Raw genomic sequence first — 22,731 nt, 5'->3', positions numbered from 1 at the left:
TTTAATCCCCTTCGCTAGGTCCATCTCCACCCGGCTCTTTGCCTTTCTCACTGCTTCCCTACACCCTCTGACCTCAATAAGGTAGGTTTCTTTGCTGATCCCTCCCATTTTCCAGTCCTTGTACGCTTTCTGTTTTTTCTTAATCACGCCTCTGAGACGCTTGCTCATCCAGCTCAGTCTAAAACTTCTACCTATGAACTGTTTTCCCTTTCTCGGGATACAGGCCTCTGACAGCTCCTGCAACTTCAACCTGAAGTAACCCCAGGCGTCTTCCGCCTTTAGATCCCTAAATATGTTAGTCCAATCCACTTCCCTAACTAGTCGCCTTAATTTAGTAAAGTTAGCCCTTTTGAAATCGTAAACCTTAGTCTCAGATGCAATTTTGTTTATCCTTCCATTTATTTTGAAACGAATTAGCTCATGATCACTCGAGCCAAGGTTGTCCCCTACAACTATTTCCTCAACAAGGTCCTCGTTACTCACCAAAATCAGATCTAAAATGGCATCCCCCCTCGTCGGTTCAGCAACTACTCGATGAAGGAATTCATCAGCTATCACGTCTAGGAAAAGCTGAGCCCTATTATTATTACTAGCATTTGTTTCCCAATCTATATCCGGGAAGTTAAAGTCTCCCATGATCATACAGTTCCTATTAGTATTTACCTCCTTAAAAACATTAAAGAGCTCTCTATCCATATCCAGGCTAGATCCCGGCGGTCTATAGCACACCCCAATCACTATTCCAGGGGACGCTCTAGTAGTTTTATTCCCCAATGTCACCATTGCCCAAACAGACTCCGTATTATCCATTGCATTGCTAATTATTTCGTTACATTTCACCTCATTATTGACATACAATGCTACTCCCCCACCTTTACCTTTGTTTCGGTCTTTCCTAAACAGCACATACCCTTCCATGCCTGTACTCCAGTCATGGCTACCATTCCAGCATGTTTCGGTTATTCCTACGATATCCGGTTTCAATTCTCGGACCAGGAGCTCCAGTTCCTCCATTTTGTTACCTAAGCTTCTCGCATTGGTGAACAAACATCCTAATTTTTGCTGTTTGGCTCCTCTCACCCTTTTCACCCAACTTGGTAGGGACACAGTACTACCAGTATGACCTGTCGGTCTAGTATCCGTACCCGCCCTCTTCCTTATACCTAACCCTCCCCCTCTCGCTATATCTGTTGTTATCCTGTTGTTCTCACTCTCAATGTATAAATTTGGCATCGAGAGTACCTGGACCTCTCCCAACCGTCTCCCCCCAATGTCTAGTTTAAAGCTCTTTTAATCAGATGAGCCAGCCTCCCTCCTAGAATTCTACTTCCTTCCCTACTTAGGTGGAGCCCATCCCATGAGAACAGTTCTCTGTCCCCGAAAGCCTCCCAGTGCCCATACATCCCAAAGCCCTCCTTGTAACACCACTCCCTCAGCCAACTATTTATCGTCACGATCTTGTCACCCCTTTGGCGCCCTTCCCTAGGGACAGGTAGAATCCCACTGAAGATCACCTGAGCCTCAATTTCCTTGAGTGTCTTACCCAACCTGGCATAGTCTCCCTTGATCCTCTCTAGCGAGAATCTAGCCGTGTCATTTGTTCCTACATGAAGGATGATCAACGGGTTCTTACCTGCTCCTCTTAGGATCCTTTTCAACCTCAGGTCCACATCCCGTATTTTAGCGTCCGGTAGACAGCACACCCTTCTGTTCTCTGGATCGGCCCTGGTCACAGGCCTGTCCAACCTTCTCAGTATGGAATCCCCAATCAGATAGACCTGCCTTTGCCTGGGGACAGTCCCCCCTATCCTCCGTCCCCCCTGGTTGCAAGCTCCTTCCATTCCTATCATCCTTTGTGGTTCCCCTTAAGCCATCCTGCATCCTCCCTGGACCCAAACTTGGTGCTGCCTCCATCAGCCCCTCCCCTCTTTCTATCGGACTAGCCGCTCTTCTCTTTTTCCTTGCCCTCCCACCATCAGCTGCCACCTGCTGTACCCCTTCCTCATTCTCCAAACCTTCAAACCTGTTCCTTAGCTCTATTTCTCCTTCACTGGCCCTCCTTTTCCCCTTCCTGCTTCTCATGGTCACATGCTTCCACTGCCCATATTCCTCATCTGGCAGTCCCCCCTCACTGGCCTTAGCCCCTGCTTCCCCCTGTACTCCTGGGCATTCCCCTTCAGCCACTGCTTGCAATTGTTCCATCAGCTGCTTGAACCCCCTTCTGTGCTCTACCAGGGTTTCTACCTGCAGCTCTAGACCCTGGATCTTTTCCTCCAGCAGCTCTATTAGGCGGCACTTCATGCATACATAGTACTGTTCTGGGTCCCCCGCTAGGACCATGTACATACCGCAGCTGCTGCATGCTATCATCCTCAGTGTATCCGCTGCTGCTTGGCTCATGGCTGCTGCTGTCTCGGCCTCGCTCGGCGTTCCTACCTGGGGAACACAGGAAACACGGTGCTGCCCCCTTCTGCCTCCCCCTGTAAACTCCCACTCAAACTCCCCTGTTAGCAGCCCTGTTCGCCGGCTCCCCGCAGCTGTGCCGCTGCCTGGCTGGGGGGCCGCTTTTATAGGCCCCTCCTCATCCTAGCTCTGCCCCCTACTCAGGGCTCGGCTGCCCGCTCAGCAGTCTGCCTCTACGGATAGATACAAGCACTACAAAGACAGATGCAAATACACAAAGACAGATGCAAATACAAATACCTGCTCCTCCAATGGGAACTCTCCCACTCAAACTCCCCTGTTAGCAGCCCTGTTCGCTGGCTCCCGGGCCGCTGCTCGCAGCTGTGCCGCAGCCTAGCTGGGCGGCCGCTTTTATAGGCCCCTCCTCAGCCTAGCTCCGCCCCCTACTCAGGGCTCGGCTGCCCGCTCAGCTTGGAAGGAGCACTGTAAATGTCCACACTTCCATCCAGAAAGTCTCCAACTATGTCTCCGTGGCCACAGATCAGATGGTACTCCTGATGTGTCTGTAAGGGCAGTGGGCCAAGTCTGGTGCTCAAGATCATTCCGAATGGCCATCAGCTGGTCATTCAGGAAATCTTGAGTTTCCGAATATGCTAGATCCCACTGCAATGCCTTCCCAGCTTCAGTGATATTCAAACCATCTCTGTCAGTAACTTCTGGGTCATAGAACTAAGGGTGGAAATGACATGTAACTCACCAACTCCAGCCTGTACTTGGGTTAGCTGAGCTCCAGAAATAAGGCTAGTGGCCCTTTCTAGTTGGCCCAATTTCTCATCATGTTCTTGGCTTTTAAGAATATTCCAAATGGCTGCTGCACTATTGGCCACAGCCCACAGGGATCTGGTCAATTCCCTCTTCTTCCAGGGGAAATAACCCAGGCTCTCTGTTGTGCTAATCTAATGGCAGCCCCTTGTGAGCAATTTGGGTATGTAGAAGTGATCTGGAAACTGGATAAGGGCAATGTCATTTAAAATCCAATTAGGGAGGGCAATACATGCTGAAGGATTTATCCAGAACACAGGGCACAGCCTGTAGAATAAACCCCCAAATCCAATCAATATCACATTCCCAAGCAGGGGTCCCACAAATTTCTTCCTGCCAGTGTATAATTCTTTGTTTCTTCACCAGGATCAGTTCTTAATGTCCTTTCTGGTCAGGAATTCCTGGACTTTGGCAATGTCAGTGGAGTGAGTGTTTCTTCTTCTTTCCCGAAACAGTCGTGGTTCAGCATCCTACAGGGGAGAGGTTACTAGCACATCACCCTGTAATGCTTTTGCTTCTTCTAGAAAAATTCAAAGGCACAGTAGATCTGTCAGTGGACAAGGGAGAGGTTACTAGCACTTCACCTTGTCCTTTTTCCCTGCTGTCCAGAAGGCACAGTAGAGCTAGAAGAAGGAATAGGCTAATCATCAGTAGGAGAATCCTCCTGAGGTGGAGGGATCTTTTTGCAGTGAGAATCATGGGTCCAAGCAGTCAGTCTTTGGACTTCACAGTGGTGTTGGTAGTCAGCAGGACTTAATAAGGGCCTTTCCAGCATGGAGCCAAAGCAGTCTTTCGTTGGTGGACCTTTACATAGATCCAGTCTTCTGGTTCCAAGGAGTGGCAGGGCTGCTAGGGTCTTTGGGTAACGCTTCTTTACCCGTGAGAAAAGAAACCTAACACATTTCATTAGTGCCTGGCAATGTTTTGCAGATCTCATAGCTGCTTGGGCACATTCAAGCCCCCCCACTTTTCTTCGTTGTCAGCCAAGTCTTAGCTGTGAGCGGTGTCCTTGACTGGGGCCAGTGTCTTATCTTTAGCCTGAACTTGCTAGCTATTTTTTTCAGTTAATTCATTCTGTTCTTTTTTCTTCCCTTCTTGGCTTCTTTTAACCTACAAAGGAAACTTCCACTCTTCACTCATACACCTTTTTCCATACCATGAACACATAAACATTGCCGTTATACAGTACATTAGTCTTATTATTCAATGTATGCCACATATACCCTTCCACTAAAATAACTTTATTACAGAGCTTTGGAGCAACAAGCCAGGACAAGCACACCCACTTTGAGGAGTTCACTCAATATAACCTCTAGTCCAATAGCTTCCCACCATCCCCAGCCCTCTGGCTAGAAATCTGAGGTAGCCAGAAGGACCCCAGGTACAATATGGGGTGTGGGTTAACTTTTCATGTCCTTGCCTCCAAAGACTTGGTATGCAAATTTTAACAACAATTTTCAATTAACAATCTGGCCAATGAAGTTGCTTTTTCTTACTTAAGGAAATGTATTAGACTTTAGTATATCACATTTTCCTGATTTATCCAAACACTTTGTATTCCAAGTTGAATAAAACAAGTATCTGCATTTTAATTCTTCTGGTTGATTTTTTTTAAACTAGACCATCCTATGAAAATATTAAACACAACAATTCTGCCACGAGACAAACACCATAAGACAGACATAGAACACAAAACATAATTCCTATTGTGCCAGTAAATGCATGGTACGTTAAATGCTGTTCAGCTGGCATCAGTTTTCTTTGATTATCTGAAAGACAAAAAACAGAGGTCTACCCCTTCTGGGCAGTCAATTATTGCTTAAAATATACAAATACCCTTGTTGATTTCAGGCAAAACAGAGGAATTACCCCATATTTTCTTGTATTTGTTTCATAGGCAGCCCATGTTTCAGTGGCTTCTACCTTATCAGTTAGATAATTTGCATTAATACAGTTGCTTTCTGGCTTGCTTCTGGATCCAAAGCTATTCACAGCTTAAAGATTCTTACCTTAAAAGGGACATAATTAACTTTACCAGAATTCTGATGTCTTTTTTTTACTTCTAACTCCTGCTTTCAAACACTGAAAGAAAAGCACTTCTTATAGTGCCCCTTAGAGCCTAATAGGATTTCAATTACATAGCACTGTATACATTTCTTTAGCTAATTCAACTAAATTGTTCATAGCCAAATAATTGCAATCTAATAATTTCTTTGCCTGAATTTATTTACAAACATTTTAAAGACACCAAGAACTTTCCTCTTTAGCATTTTTACAAAGTTCAACTGCTGTTCCCTCCAGCAACTACAGAGTTAACTTCTCACTTCTTCCTTAAATCACTTGCTTGTCTCCCAACAGCCACTTTTATCAACTCAAATCACCATTTCAAGTATTGTCCTGGGTATTTGAAAGCCCCATGCTTATACTTACTTACTTCTTCCTTCCACTACACCCTCAAAATTTTCCAACCTGTTTTCCAATCTCTGTCTGTTGCCTGCCCGCTTGGGCCCAATCCTGCTTTTCTCGCTGAACCGTCCCTTCCATGGGCACCAGCTTGTTCCAATACCAGTTTAGCTTCTCAACTAGCCCCCACCCTTCCTGGTCTCTTCTCTTAAACATTCTTACTCACAAGGCTACCCGAGTCCTCCCTCATGAGGCTTGCCACCTGGGCAAAAACGCATGGCCCATTGGCGTTTAACTATTTAATTTCCTCTTGTAGCAAACACACTGCTGAGCACAAATGGTTAAATTTTAACAAGTCCCTGAAGGACTGGTACTTGCTTAGCCAGGGCTTCCTTTTCTAACTGGAAGTCCTGTCTCAAGGCCTGCAACTTGCCCTGGGCGCAGGTTTGAGTTGCTGCCTGGTTCATGATCTATGCTCTTAATTGCTCAATTCTAGTTATCAAGTACACATCTCTTCCCTTTTCTCCAACTATTCTATTGCCCAGTCCTGCTACGACTGGGGGTAGATCTACCTGCCACCCTTCCCAGTCAACCAGGGTGGACAGAGGAATGCTAACCCCCTCTCCAGTTCTCAGACTTACTGCAGCTGAGAGTGGGCACACCTTTAATCATGCAATCCTCAACATATAACACCAACAGTACCAAACAAAGCAAACATAAAATAACAAGGGTAAAACAAATAGATGGTGTAAATTCTACAGGGCTCCCCCCTTCTCAATTGCTCACCAAACTGTGACAAATTTCTGTTACCAATCTATCCCTCATGTCAGGTGATCAGGCTGACACTGCAGGACGTTGGGGGAAGATAAAGAAAACACACCATATAACCGAATTTTAAAGCTTCATTAAAATAATAAAACAACAATGGAGAGTGTTGGGAACGCTCCCACATCACTCAGGAAAAACATGAATGCCCCAAGCCCTAAGCCACTTTAATACTCACACATGTCCAGACTGGCCACGTCTGTGTATAACGTTCAGAGAAGGGGAATAGGTGGACGGGAGATTATCCTGTATACAGCTTGTCCAGAATTTCCAACATGCTTCCGCTCTTGGGAGGGTTGTTCTTTTACACCCTGGAATCTCCTGCAGTGTCTCTTTCAGAGATTCCAGTCCAAGTCAGCTGCCTGTGGCTTCTCCAGTGTCACCAAGCCACACTGGCTCTGGGGTCGCAAAGTCACACTGTTGGATCTCACTGGACAGTTAAGCTTTGCAAATATAATCTCAATTCTGTAACTTGTATTGCCTTTGGTTTGCCTCTGTCTATATTTTTTTCCATAGCCAGCTGGGGCCGAAAGCAGTTTTTCTTTGTACTTAGCATAGTCTGCCTTGATTCTTGACCTTGAACGCAGAGCAACTTTCTCTTTATCTCTGGGCCAAGCTGAATTTCAAATTAACCCGTTCCTTTCCTCAATAGACAAATTGCTCACACTGTGTCAGAGGCTTTTTTTGGTGATTAAAAGCTCCTCTGAGATGTATGATCTTATCTAGATTGAAGGTACCTTCTAATGGGCATTGTTTAGATGGATTTTAATGTGTGTAAAGATTCCAATTCTCTAAATACCTGCAGGTTTTAGGACCATAATGTACGTACATGTAATATGCTGGGGTACCCTTAGGGGGTGAGGTGGAATGTTTAGACTGTCCCTCCCCCATTTTCCACTCACACACACAGAGAGGGTGCCCTGTCCGTGCTAGCGGCTCATAAACTAAGGATCTCTCCTTACAGGGTACTCACACAGGAGGGACTAATGAGGATGACCATGACTCTCCTACACCTCCCTTCAGCAAAGAGCGGCGGCTAGTCTCTGGGAGACGGCGCCGCTTACTCTGATTGCGTCCAGTTAGCTGATCAGACTGTCAGTAGCCCACACGGAAAGGAAAGGGGAGGGAAGATGGGTTCACATGCTCCTAGACCCAGGTAGCTTCCTTGCCGGACGATGCCAGGCCGAGTCAGCCCACCGTGGGTTGGATCTCCTAAAAATCCACTAGTTACCGGGCTTGCGTTAGAGTAGTCCTGGTCACGAGCTTTCGCTTCACAGGGTACTCTGGGCGTCTTCCGGTAACAGTCACTCACACTGGTGTACACACACACACACCAAGGCCTTTATTTCCTATTACCATGATGCATCTTTACCTTACGTCCGGACCCAATACCATGAGGCGGTATGACAACCCCTCTTGAGGCGGTAAAAACCCCTCAGCACCGGTGCATACCTAATGCATTTACCTATGCATTACCTAATGCATTTACCTATGCATTAACTTTGTTGGCCAACCCAGCAGTTCCCCAGTACTGCTATAAACTAACCTTGTTGGGGCCTTTTCCCAATACCACTTGCATCTGATTTTGCTGCACAGTCAATAAGTTCAGATGGCGTGAGCCCAACAGAGACAGACGTCCCCACGGACAGTCCTCCTCCGATACCCCAATAGAGATTTCAAAAGGTCTCATACCTCTCATGTGGCACCATGGGGTTCGAAGGGGAACGATCCGTAGTAGCCGTCTGTGGGTCCGTGGGCGTTGCCATCCCGGACGAGCCCCCAAATTGTCGGAGAAAAACTCAGTTCTCGCTTTTTCTTTGGGTGCAGCAAAATCAAATACTTTATTATTTCTCCAGTAATTACAATAGAGGGAAGGAGTGCCCTAGGACACAGGGTCGCCCCAGTCCCAGACAGGTCTCTCAACAGGTAAACAATTATAGCAAGCATTTATACCTTTGTTACAGACAATAACAAGCAATAATACAGACAATAATGAGCAACAACTGCATTTTGTTTATACATAAGCCATCCTGCTCTTATTTTTCTCACTTCTAGGAGACGCCAGTCTACATATTTGGTTATCAGTTGCAAGGTTGTAATAACTTCTCACACAGTTCTTTCCCTCTCGCCTCACACCATCCTCGCTTCTACAAGTCTCACGTCATTAGGGTTACAGTGTGGCCTAACTCTTGCTAACTACTAGCCTGACTCTTGCTAACTGACTGACATGCATTAAGATCCCCTTCAAATCCTTGTTAATTCTTTCCCTACTTCCACAACTCCTATAGTATATCTCCATAGGACTTGCCCAATACTGTGAGGCCATGAGGCTGGGGGCCATCCAGAGGGGTGGGACTGAAGTACTATACCCCATGCTGCTTCTGGGACTAACATCACAAGCATTGGTGGAGGAGACAAGCACAGAACCCATATCTCCAGATGGTGGAAAGGATGAAGGAATCTGCTGCTTTGAGTGGACACAAGGCCCATAGTGGCTCTTTGTGGCATCCCTAGGCAAATAACCCACCCAAACCACTATTTGTGTTTGGCTGGTTGGTTTCCCTGACTCTGTTGTCAAGGAAGCATGCTTGCATTGTGAGTGGGGTGGGAGTGATGAGTCTCAGTTGCAATGGAAATCCTTTTGACACTAGGCTATTATGAGATAGAAGTGAGCCTTAGTTGCCATGGAAACACCCTGGTTGTTAGGAGATATGGAGAGGGCATCGCCCCTGACTCTCTGTCTTCTCCTTGGAGAATTGAGATGATCAAAATGGCTGCCAGTGCCCTTTTTTCTCAATGCGACTGAAGCTACTGCCTACCCTCAAACCAAACTAGCTCCCATTCCCACACAGCCTTTGCAAAGGCTGGTGAGGCTGTCCTTAGTAAAAATGGCTATCTTCTCCTATTGCTTCTAGTGAGATTGAAGGCAGGCTGCCCTAAAACAGTTAGTGGCACTCAATGCTGTCAGAGACAGGGAAGAACACCAAGGAGGAGCAGGTGAACATGTGGAGGGGGCCAAGGAGAATACAGAGGGTGAGAAAAGGAGACTGTAGAGGTGGAAAACTGGAGGCAGAAAGATGTATTTAGGATGACAGAAAAATAAAGAAGTTACAGATGGAAGGAGAGTGATAGGGAAGGAGGCCTGGAGACGGTAAGAATGGCAGCTCCCGTGCACCAGGGGTCAGAGAAGGGTTTGTGGAGTCCCCTGTCAAGCAGCTTTCTCTGGGCACTGCTTTCGTGTTAAGTGTCAGAGTTCCCCCTTCCTTTGGGGGTTATTCATTCAGCCTTCAAGACAACCAGTTCAAACACAGCAACATGCAGGGCTTGCAGTTGTGGTCAGCAGCCCAAGAATTAGGTAAATCCTATGGCTTAGTAGCTTTTTCAAACTGATAGTGCTGTACGTTTTGAAGCTCAGCAACCATGATAATCTTTAATATCTGGTTAGTTCAATTTCATGTTTTAAATTATTGCAGTTTCTCAATACACCGTGTATAGTATGACTTGACTTGTTCCTCAAGGAACTTCTGTTTTTCAGGGAAATGATGGGAAGAGGTGTGGGAATGGCTTCCTATGCTTGTGATGTTATAGGCTTCAATCTCATTTACCAACCATCAGTTTTTTAGTTTAGGACTTCTGCTCTACTGTGATGCTGTCATAATATTTGATGTCATTTTGTCTTTTTCCATGGCAGCTGTTGTGGTTTCACTGTAGAACAAGTATATAGATGAATGAGGGGAGAAGGGGTAAGAAAAGCTTATTTAAAACTACTATTTATTAGATTTAAGCACACAGACATAAGCAATAGGTTTAGGACATTCCAGATATAGTTACCCACAGTCTCAGATGGTTTTGACAAAAATATCTGCAGTTTTGTCCAAGGAGCTAACAGAACTTATGGTCAAGCAAATCTCTTTTGGTAACAATATTCTCTCTTCTCAAAGCTGGAGCAGAGTGGAGAAGTTCCTAGAATGTTTGCTTAATATTTATATTGTTTTTTAAGTCAAGAGCGGACCTCCTTTAATCATGCTACAGTGATTCTCACTCTGGGCTCTGAACACAACAATCTGAATTCAAATCTTAGTGAGAGCTGTGGCTTGTAGACAATTATTTCATTCAGAGAGAAGGGCAAGATTTTGAAAAATTGATGCCTGATGTAAAACCCCAAATCCGTATTTATTCACGAGAATAACTGGCCAATGAACAAAGTGCTCAGAACCCACAGTTCCCACAGACTTCTTAGCCTATAATATCCTTGGGCTAGAAACATATCTTCCTAGGGTTTCTGGCAAATCTCCTAAAACACTGTTGAGAATAATAACAGCAAGTGATCTGGTGGTGTAGTTTATTTACATGTTACATCATTGCAGGACTTCACTGAGGACAACTTTTAATTATACTCAAGGAATGTGTATTATTTGTAAAACATTGGAATTCTGTTCTACTCTACATAACCATTGGAACAAATTTTCAAAGGTTGTGGTGAAATCTCTATCTCTGGATTTTTTTTTAAATTAAGATCTGATATTTTTCTAAAAACTCTGCTCCAGTTCAAACAGGAATTTATCCAGGAAAGTCCTGTGGCTGGTGTTAGGGAGGTCCAACTAGATGCCTGTTTTATACAGGAGGTCAGATAAGATGATTTAATTGTCCCTTTGGCCCTTAATAATCTAAAAATCACAGTGGTTCTTTCTGGCTTTTATAATCTATGAATCTCTTCCATTCTATATAGGTTTTTATACAGCCCCCATCCCAATGGTATCTGAACACTCATTAGTACATTAAGCAATCTGACTTACATCAGTCACAGGTGGTTTGGTCTCTCTATCTCTCCGCCATCCTCTCCCCAGAATTGCAGAACCAGATCAGTCCAGTGGACAATCTACTCCTGTATCCTGTATCTGACAGTAGCCACTACCAGCTGCCTTAGATGAGAAGTATGAAATAAGCTGCCTATAGGAAAAGATTCATCTTAGCCTTGGTTAGTTAGTGGCTCTCTTATGTCCCAAGTCACAACAATTTATAACCCTTGTACAAAGATAAAAGAAACCTTCTTAAAACTTTGATACTTTTTTCAATAATCTTACAAACAATAATATTAAAATAGAACCACTGTAGAAGGAGCTGAAAGATGGCAGTCTGCAGCTCTGAATTCAGAGGGAAACACCTGAATTTTTTACTGAAGAACTGAGAGGAAGAGATACAAATTTCCCTAAAATTTCTCCTGAATATTATTATTCCCCCCTCTACCACCAGTCTGAAGAACTAACATCATTTTACACATCATTTTACTCCCAAAGTCACTTTTCTGCTCCATAATTTTCTCATGGCATTTTTCACCTCCTCATTTCTCAGGGTGTAGATCAAGGGATTCAGCATGGGGGTGATAATGGTGTAGAACACAGTGACCATCTTATCCTCGGAGAAGGTGGTGGAAGGTCGTAAGTAGATGAAGATACATGGCCCAAAATTTAAAATCACTACAGTGATGTGGGAGGCGCAAGTGGAGAGAGCTTTGAGACGCCCTTTGGAAGAGTGGCTTCTCAGGGAGGTTAAGATGACTATATAGGATACAACCAGCACAACAAAAGAGGTCAGGGAAATCATCCCGCTATTGGCAACAACCATGATGCCAACAATGAAAGTGTCAGTACAGGCCAGTTTCAGCAAAGGATGCACATCACAGAAATAGTGATCGATCTCATTGGGCCCACAGAAGGGTAATTGTACAGTCAGGAGAGTCTGAACCATGGAATGCACAAAGCCCCCTACCCATGAAGCCACCACCATCCAGCTACACACATGCTTGTTCATAATGGTCGTATAAAGGAGGGGATTACAGATTGCAATATAACGATCATAGGCCATCACTGTGAGGATAAAGATCTCGGTGCCCCCAAATAAATGGACCATAAACAGCTGTGCTATGCAGCCAATGAAGGAGATGGTTTTCCTCTCCACAAGGAAGTCTGCAATCAGTTTTGGGGCTGTGACAGAAGAGTAGCAGATGTCTATGAAGGACAGATAGCTCAGGAAGAAATACATAGGGCAGTTCAGACGCTCACTGCATATTATAGTGACAATGATGAGGAGATTTCCCAGGACAATGACTAGATAGAAGAGTAAAAACAGCACAAAACACACTTGTTGTAACTCTTGGTCCTGGATGAGTCCTGAGAGGATGAATTCAGTCACATTATTTGCAGGCTCCATGGACTCAGTGTAATGATAGGTATACAGCATAGAGCTAATTAACCTGCCATAATACAAAATAAGGAAATGAATAATAAATGTATATTGACCAGTGATTATATGAATAAAAAGAATGTATTGACAGAAGTAGTAGATTTAGATTAAGAGAAAAATGGTCAATATTTAACTCAAGGAATAACAGGAACTCAACTTGAATTGCAGAAATATGAGAACAGTATATACTCAAAAAATCATTGTGGAAAATTTGGGGAAGATTCATTCTATTCTTCACACATAATAAATAAGTTGAATGTATTATTAAAGACTTTGAATAAAGAGAAAAATTCAGCTTTGTCTATGCTTTGCAACCAGCCCTTCCACAATTTATTCTTACTGCATCATTAAATACCTTCAGGGATCCAAATTTTCAGCCAGGGGTTTGGTCTTTCTCATGATGACTAGATCTTTCACTTTGCATTTGGGCACATAAATGTTCATAAGTGTTCATTGGTACATGCAAACATGGGTGTCTCATTTAAGGAGTCAAAGCTTAATAATTAGCTCCTGATTATTTTCTTCACAAGTATTAGTAATCCCTCTGCTATGCTTCATAAATGCAACCCAATTTGTGAACAAATGTTCCTTAGATAAAATGAAATGACAAGTCCAAAAAACAAATATTGTGTCTGCATTAGAGGGTACATTATGGGGATTTTACTCCTAACTTAAGACCTTTTGACACAAATCTTTTTTTTACAAAATTTCCTGGGTTCCTTAATATGGCAAGTGTGGTGAGGGTGTTGACCATACATGGATAGCAGAGATGTTCCTTGACTTCTATGATGTATGAAGATATGGAGGGAGTAGGGTTGTTAGTGATGTGGGAAGTGGAAAGAGAAGGGTGACGGGCAGCAGAGGGACTAATTGTATGTATTTGGGAGCCCATCTCTGCCCTTGGTATCTCCATCACAAGGTACTTCAACTTCTGAAGCACAGGAGCTTGTCTACCGCTGCATCTGCCCTGTACCCCTTGGCTGCGAGGTCTCTGGCTCTGCCCCTGATTCCTGCTCCCATTTCCCTGGGGCCAGGAAGAGATGGCTGAAGCATTGCTTTAGCACAGTTCCTAGTCTATGCTGATAGGTTGGTTGGGACTTTATGATCTAGGCTACATCATGACCCTTACAGTCCTCCTGGTTAGGTCTCTATTGTTAGAGAGACATAAAGATGTGACCTAAATTGGTGCTAATAAGAGAGTTCCTGTCTAGAATGATTCTTCAATTCCCTCCATCAGGTTCAATTCCACTATAAATGATGATAAATATTCTTTATGCATAAATAGAATTGCTGAAAACAAAAAATAATCTCTCTCATGGAAAATTATAACAAAAACAAAAAAAATTAATTCTCTTCAAAATGCATTGACAATCAGAAACAAAAAAAAACCCACTAGGTTGGAAATTTTCCTGTATTAAGGCTTTCAACAAAACCTGGCATTTTTCAAAAAGACTGCAAGTTTTTTTTCACAAAAATAGCCATTTAGTTCATAAGCATTGTAAGGAACAAGGTTTTTAGTAAAAAAAATTGATTGACTTTACCACAAGCTCCAATCGAATCGATATTTTATGGGTCAGACCCACTGAAACACATTAGCTTCTTTATGCTACAAACATGACCCTATATGAGTTATCATTTGACTTCAGATGACTGAATTAAATTTCCTGTGTTCTAAAAACATTTTTATGACTGTTCATGAGCTGAAATGCATGATAGATAGATAGATAGATAGATAGATAGATAGATAGATAGATAGATAGATAGATAGATAGATCATGGACCTTCAGCTAATGACTCTGATAGAGCTATTTTAAATTTTGAAAAATTAAATAAAAATATCGTTACTAATAAATAGTAATACAAAACTTATCAAAGAAAGAAGTTAATAATACAGATTTTAGGGTCATCCTTCATCCTGTATCTTAATTATTTTCAGATTGATGGGTGGAATTAGATTGCAGTGAATCCTAATAAAATAGTTTATTTTCTTTTACATTAGTAGAATAGGGCAAGGAAAAATTAATGTAAGATACACAGTCTTACTGGAAAACATTACATGAAGTATATTTGCAGATCCAAATACTTACCTGGATGGTGATGGGTTTTATCTCCCCAGCTTCTAACCTGCTCTGGTGGCGAAGGAGTTCAGGTCTGAACACTAAGCATTTGCAGAATGAGGAGGATGAATTACTAAGGCATCAAATACTCATTGCAATATAGATTTTCTGGTTTGTAAACTTCATCCCCAAACCAGTCTTTACAAGCCCTATCTCAGGATGTCCTTTGTTCTCTGTCTAGATGTATGAGAACAAAACTAGTAAACTGGAGTGGTTTGCTCAAGTTAGAGCTCAGGGATGTTCTCAAATCCACTCTCCTCCACCTCAGAAAGCCTTAAAGACTGAAAATCTATCTCCAGGAAGGTTGTTGGGAAAAGTCTTCTGGCTGTGAAGTTATAGCAGAAATACTTAAATTGAAACACATAATTGCCATGCGTCATTTCCATGGTTAATGAGCTCCCAGAGGCATTTCAAGGCTACTTCATTGGAAACAGTTGTTGAAGAAGCAATTTTCTATATTGCTTTAGACACATAGTTGAGGCAAACTTTAAAACCTGTTTTGAGTCCCTTTCAATATTTTCAACATCCATCTTTCAATTAGATATTAATCCCTTCCCTCTTCTCGTATTTTCACCAGGTGATGGCCTGTAGACTTCTTTGAACCTTTGTCACATGTTTGAGTTACTGATGACTCAAGATTGTCGAATAACAGGCTGTGATGTTATTGATATGAACTGTGACTGTATAGATCATTGTTGCAACCAAGGTCCGATTGTTGCACCAAATCGTGTACAAAGGAGGTCAAGTAAGATGTCTATGAAAAGGTTGTAATTTGCTGGTTATGATTATGCTGTCTGTATGTGTGTATCATTTTTGTATTTGAAGTTATGAATATTGGCTATGAACTTGTATCGCAACGTGTTTGATTCTAAGTAGCATCAGTGAAACATTTGGTCAGCTTCTTGAGAAAGTACTATTCTGAGTAAGTGCCCAATCAAGAAACACTTAACTGACAATGGACCTTGGGAGACTCCAATCCGCATCTGAGGATCCTTCCTGGGAACATTAACGGTAGCATGTGAGTGATGGCTGCCACCTGCAAACTGAGTCATGCATGGACATGTGACTTGCCCGTGTGACTCCAAACTCCATCTTGCTGCTGTGATTTTCCACAGTAAGAACAAAGGGGTTTCCTTTCACATGGCAGAGGATATAAAAGGCCCTGGACACCCCTCCATTTTGTATTCAATCTTGCTTCTGACCTCTGGAGGAACTTTGCTAGAAACTGAAGCTCTAACAAAGAAGTGAATGACCCATCCAAACTGGGATGTTTGTACTCCAGAGACTTGACTGGTTTAAATCAGCAATAATCCCATCAAGCTTAAAACAAGCGTGAACTAAGAACTTCGCAATTGTTGTATGTATTTGATTCCATTTAACCAATTTTAACTCTCATCTATATTTCTTTCTTTTTATGAATAAACCTTTAGATTTTAGATTCTAAAGAATTGGCAACAGCATGATTTGTGGGTAAGATCTGACTGGTATATTGACCTGGGTCTGGGGCTTGGTCCTTTGGGATCAGGAGAACCTTTTTTCTTTTACTGGGATATTGGTTTTCATAACCATTCATCCTCATAAGGAGTGGGAAACTGGAGTGTCTGAGGGAATTACTTGTATGACTTCTGGTTAGCCAGTGGGATAAAACCAAAGTTCTCTCTGTTTGGCTGGTTTGGTGTTCAGGAAGGACAGGCAGGGCAGAAAAGGTGGGGGAGTTGCATTGTATGTAAGAGAGCAGTATGACTGCTCAGAGCTCCGGTATGAAACTGCAGAAAAACCGGAGAGTCCCTGGATTAAGTTTAGAAGTCTGAGCAACAAGGGTGATGTCGTGGTGGGAGTCTGCTATAGACTACCAGACCAGGGGGATGAGGTGGATGAGGCTTTCTTCTGGCAACTAGCAAAAGTTACTAGGTCGCAGGCCCTGGTTCTCATGGGAGACTTTAATCACCTTGATATCTGCTGGGAGAGCAATACAGCGGTGCACAGACAATCCTGGACGTTTTTGGAAAATGTAGGGGACAATTTCCTGGTGCAAGTGCTTGGGGAACCAACTAGGGGCAGAGCTCTTCTAGACCTGCTGCTCACAAACTGGGACGAATTAGTAGGGGAAGCAAAAGTGGATGGGAACCTGGGAGGCAGTGACCATGAAATGGTCGAGTTCAGGATCCTGACACAAGGAAGAAAGGAGAACAGCAGAATATGGACCCTGGACTTCAGAAAAGCAGACTTTGACTCCATCAGGGAACTGATGGGCAGGATCCCCTGGGAGAATAACATAAGGGGGAAAGGAGTCCAGGAGAGCTGGCTGTATTTTGAAGAATCCTTAATGAGGTTGCAGGAAAAAACCATCCCAATGTGTAGAAAGAATAGTAAATATGGCAGGCGACCAGCTTGGCTTAACAGTGAAATCCTTGCTGATCTTAAATGCAAAAAAGAAGCTTACAAGAAGTGGAAGATTGAACAAATGACCAGGGAGGAGTATAAAAATATTGCCCAGGCATGCAAGAGTGAAATCAGAAAGGCCAAATCACACTTGGAGTTGCAGCTAGCAAGAGATGTTAAAAGTAACAAGAAGGGTTTCTTCAGGTATGTTAGCAACAAGAAGGTGGTCAAGGAAAGTGTGGGCCCCTTACTGAATGAGGGAGGCAACCTAGTGACAGAGGATGTGGAAAAAGCTAATGTACTCAATGATTTTTTTGCCTCTGTCTTCACAAACAAGGTCACCTCCCAGACTGCTGCACTGGGCAGCACTGTATGGGGAGAAGGTGACCAGCCCTCCGTGGAGAAAGAAGTGGTTTGGAACTATTTAGAAAAACTGGACGAGCACAAGTCCATGCGGCCGTATGCGCTGCCTCCGAGGATGCTAAAGGAGTTGGCGAATGTGATTGCAAAACATTGACCATTATCTTTTAAAACTCATGGTGAATGGGGGAGGTCTCGGATGACTGGAAAAAGGCTAATGTAGTGCCCATCTTTAAAAAAGGGAAGAAGGAGGATCTGGGGAACTACAGGGCAGTCAGCCTCACCTCAGTCCCTGGAAAAATCATGGAGCAGGTCCTCAAGGAATCAATTCTGAAGCACTTAGAGGAGAGGAAAGTGATCGGGAAAAGTCAGCATGGATTCACCAAGGGCAAGTCATGCCTGACTAACCTAATTGCCTTCTGTGAGGAGATAACTGGGTCTGTGGATGAGGGGAAAGCAGTGGATGTGTTATTGCATGACTTTAGCAAAGCTTTTGATACGGTCTCCCACAGTATTCTTGCCAGCAAGTTAAAGAAGTATGGGCTGGATGAATGGACTATAAGGTGGATAGAAAGCTGGCTAGATCATCCGGTTCAATGGGTAGGTCCTGGTGTCGGTTTTGTTCGATATCTTCATTAATGATCTGGAGGATGGCGTGGATTGCACCCTTATCAAGTTTGCAGGTGACACTAAACTGGGAGGAGTGGTAGATACCCTGGAGAGTAGGGATAGGATACAGAGGGACCAAGACAAATTAGAGGATTGGGCCAAAAGAAATCTGATGAGGTTCAACAAGGACAAGTGCAGAGTCCTGCAATTAGGACAGAAGAATCCCATGCATTACTATAGACTAGGGACCGAATGGCTAGGCAGCTGTTCTGTGGAAAAGGACCTAGGGGTTACAGTGGACGAGTAGCTGGATCTGACTCAACAATGTGCCCTTGTTGCCAAGAAGGCTAATAGCATTTTGAGCTGTATAAGTAGGAGCATTGCCAGCAGATCTAGGGATGTGATCATTCCCCTCTATTTGACATTGGTGAGGCCTCATCTGGAGTACTGTGTCCAGTTTCGGGCCCCACACTACAAGGAGGATGTGGAAAGATTGGAATGAGTCCAGCGGAGGACAACAAAAATGATTAAGGGACTTATGAGGAGAGGCTGAGGGAACTGGGATTGTTTAGTCTGCAGAAGAGAAGAATGAGGGGGGATTTGATAGCTGCTTTCAACTACCTGAAAGGGCGATTCCAAAGAGGATGGATCTAGACTGTTCTCAGTGGTAGAAAATGACAGAACAAGGAGTAATGGTCTCAAGTTGCAGAGGGGGAGGTTTAGGCTGGACATTAGGAAAAACTTTTTCACTAGTAGGGTGGTGAAGAACTGGAATGGGTTACCTAGGGAGGTGGTGGAATCTCCTTCTTTCGAGGTTTTTAAGGTCAGGCTTGACAAAGCCCTGGCTGGGATGATTTAGTTGGGGATTGGTCCTGCTTTGAGCAGGGGGTTGAACTAGATGACCTCCTGAGGTTCCTTCCAACCCTGATATTCTATGATTCTAAGAGGATACAGGAAGTCCTGTGTCAAGTTCCTCGATTCACTCCTATGCTTAGAAAGGGGACCTTGACAAGTCTGTCAATGGTCAATAAGCCCTGTAGGAATTGCTGTGTGTGAACAGCCATTAGTTCTCTTCAGTTAAAGCCTGATCCAATGTCCAACAACATCAATGGAAAATTACCATGTTGACTTCAGTGACTTTTGCATCAATCCCTTAATCATTGGTATATGGGATTTAACAATGCTTGGATTTCTGCTCTAGATGACAATGTGACTTAACTGTGACACAGAGTCAGGGCCTGTGACAGGACTGGGGTGATTGGGATTCTCTGTAGCACCAGTGCTCAGAGACATCCTGCCTGAACTGGATGATAGGAGTTCTGAAGAAATGTCTTACAGTATCCCCCAGGATTGAGGGGTGCTGCATTCTCACAGCCTGTTTCTAGGCTGGCAGAAGAAATAACAGGGACTCAGGCAACATGAGGCCCATGGCAGAAGAAATAATCTGTCTAACTTCAAAACCTCCATTGGTCAGCCCTGTATTAACTCCTATAATATATTCCCATAGGACTTGCCCAGTACTGTTACAATCTGTTGGCTCTTCAGGAGCATGTGTGAAATGAGTTGGTGGGTTCTCATTATAGATCCTTACTGGATAGGTGTCAGCTAAGCAAAAGCCATCAGCATAATTGGCACCATGTGTCCCCCCTTTCCCTGTCACCAGAGGACATCTGATTGAATCATAAGGACTGAATTCCCCAGTCAGTTAGTAGTTGTGAGGGTGTGGTCTTTCATAGTCATGACTGAGACACATTTCAGGGGGATTTGTTTATCTGCATGGTGGGCACCTGTTCTGGTAATAACTATTGAACATTCACTCTCCAGGTCTGTCAATCCAACCCCTCTCACTAGCCTTGACTCATTTTAAATACAGAGCAACCAACAAAGCATGAATGGAAAATGAAAAACATGTTCTTCAAAGGGGAGAGTTTAATTAGATTGATCCAGCACTATGGTCCTCTCAAATGACCGCGGCAGTCAATGGAAATATTCCCATTAACATGAATGGGCTTAGGGACAGATCATAGAATCATAGAATCTCAGGGTTGGAAGGGACCTCAGGAGGTCATTTAGTCCAACCCCCTGCTCAAAGCAGGACCAAACCCAACTAAATCATCCCAGCCAGGGCTTTGTCAAGCCTGACCTTAAAAACCTCTAAGGAAGGAGATTCCACTACCTCCCTAGGTAACCCATTCCAGTTCTTCACCACCCTACTAGTGAAAAAGTTTTTCCTAATATCCAACCTAAACCTCCGCCTCTGCAACTTGAGACCATTACTCCTTGTTCTGTCATCTTCTACCACTGAGAACAGTCTAGATCAGGGGTCTCAAACATGCGGCCCTGAGGCCCGCGGAGCTCCCCAGGGCCGCCCAGAGGGGGGGGCAAAGGGGGCAATTTGCCCCGGGCTCCGCAGGGGCCCCCAAGAGAAAAGCGGAGGCTCCCGCCTCTGCCCCTCTCCTGGAGCCTCGGCGCATAGAGCGCTGAGTCTCCGTCCGAGCGCCTGAGCCCCGCCCCGATCCGAGCCGCGTGGGGAGGGGGCGGGGCTGGGAACTCAACCCGGAGCTCGCAGCCCCGCCCCCTCCCTACGCCGCTCTGAGCGGGACGAAGCTCAGGCCTCGCCGGAGACGCGCTCGGGTAAGGAGCGGGAGCCGGGCCGGGCCTGGGTGGGAAGCGGACCCGCCGGGCTGGGGCGGGCAGTGGGGAAGGAAGCGAGACCGCCGGGCCGGGCCGGGTGGGGAAGGGAAGAGACCCGCTGGGCCGGGCCGCGCCGGGGGGAAGGGAAGCGAGACCCGCCGGGCCGGGCCGGGGGGGGGGAAGGGAAGTGAGACCCGCCGGGGCCGGGCCGGGCCGGGGGGAGGGAAGCGAGACCGCCGGGCCGGGCCGGGCCGGGGAAGGCGAGACCCGCCGGGCCGGGCCGGGGAAGGGAAGCGAGACCCGCCGGGGCCGGGCCGGGCCGGGGGGTGGGGGAGGGAAGCGGGACCGGCCGGGGCCGGGGTGGGAAGCGGGACCGGCCGGGGTGGGGAAAAGAGGGACCCGCCGCCGCCGAAGCGCAGCCCGGTCTTCGGCGGTGGGGGGCCCCTTCTGTTCCGGGACCCGCCGCCTAAGTGCCCCGCCGCCAAGCCACCAAACAGCTGTTGGTGGCGCTTAGCACTTTCCAGGAGGGAGGGGGGAGGAGCGGGGAGCCGCGCGCTTAGGGGAGGAGGTGGAGAAGAGACAGGGCAGGGGCGGGGCCTCATGGAAGGGGTGGATTGGGGGTGGGGCCAGGGGCAGCAAGGGGGCGTGTCAGTGATGCGGCCCTCGGGCCAATGCACTAGTCCTCATGCGGCCCTCGGGGTCATTTGAATTTGAGACCCCTGGTCTAGATCCATCCTCTTTGGAACCCCCTTTCAGGTAGTTGAAAGCAGCTATCAAATCCCCCCTCATTCTTCTCTTCTGCAGACTAAAATATCCCAGTTCCCTCAGCCTCTCCTCATAAGTCATGTGCTCCAGCCCCCTAATCATTTTTGTTGCCCTCCGCTGGACTCTCTCCAATTTATCCACATCCTTCTTGTAGTGTGGGGCCCAAAACTGGACACAGTACTCCAAATGAGGCCTCACCAGTGCTGAGTAGAGGGGAATGATCACATCCCTCGATCTGCTGGAAATGCCCCTACTTATACAACCCAAAATGCCATTAGCCTTCTTGGCAACAAGGGCACACTGTTGACTCATATTCAGCTTTTCGTCCACCGTAACCCCTAGGTCCTTTTCAGCAGAACTGCTACCCAGCCATTCGGTCCCTAGTCTGTAGCAGTGCATGGGATTCTTCCGTCCCAAGTGCAGGACTCTGCACTTGTCCTTGTTGAACCTCATCATATTTCTTTTGGCCCAATCCTCTAATTTGTCTAGGTCCCTCTGTATCCTATCCCTACCCTCCAGCGTATCAACCACTCCTCCCAGTTTAGTGTCATCTGCAAACTTGCTAAGGGTGCAGTCCACACCATCCTCCAGATCATTAATGAAGATATTGAACAAAACCGGCCCCAGCACCGACCCTTGGGGCACTCCACTTGATACCGGCTGCCAACTAGACATGGAAGCATTGATCACTACCCGTTGAGCCCGACCATCTAGCCAGTTTTCTATCCACCTTACCGTCCATTCATCCAGCCCAGACTTCTTTAACTTGCTGGCAAGAATACTGTGGGAGACTGTGTCAAAAGCTTTGCTAAAATCCAGAAATAGTACATCCACTGCTTTCCCCTCATCCACAGAGCTGGTTATCTCGTCATAGAAGGCAATTAGGTTAGTCAGGCATGACTTGCCCTTGGTGAATCCATGCTGACTGTTCCTGATCACTTTCCCCTCCTTTAAGTGGTTCAGGATTGATTCCTTGAGGACCTGTTCCATGATTTTTCCAGGGACTGAGGTGAGACTGACTGGCCTGTAGTTGCCTGGATCTTCCTTCTTCCCTTTTTTAAAGATGGGCACTACATTAGCTTTTTTTCCAGTCATCCGGGACCTCCCCCGATCGCCATGATTTTTCAAAGATAATGGCTCTGCAATCTCATCGGCCAACTCCTTTAGC

General features: G+C 45.3%; 1 protein-coding gene across 1 annotated transcript; it reads right to left on the bottom strand.

Moving 5' to 3' along the window:
• Positions 1-11,733: 11,733 nt before the first annotated feature.
• On the bottom strand, positions 11,734-12,663 carry LOC120393437 (olfactory receptor 4S2-like). The gene has a single exon (XM_039517992.1). The coding sequence runs from the start codon at positions 12,661-12,663 to the stop codon at positions 11,734-11,736; it is 930 nt and encodes a 309-aa protein (XP_039373926.1).
• Positions 12,664-22,731: the final 10,068 nt, after the last annotated feature.

The sequence above is a fragment of the Mauremys reevesii genome, unplaced genomic scaffold (genome assembly GCF_016161935.1).
Source record: "Mauremys reevesii isolate NIE-2019 unplaced genomic scaffold, ASM1616193v1 Contig2, whole genome shotgun sequence".
NCBI lineage: Eukaryota > Metazoa > Chordata > Testudines > Geoemydidae > Mauremys > Mauremys reevesii.
This window is presented reverse-complemented; position numbering and strand designations above follow the sequence as displayed.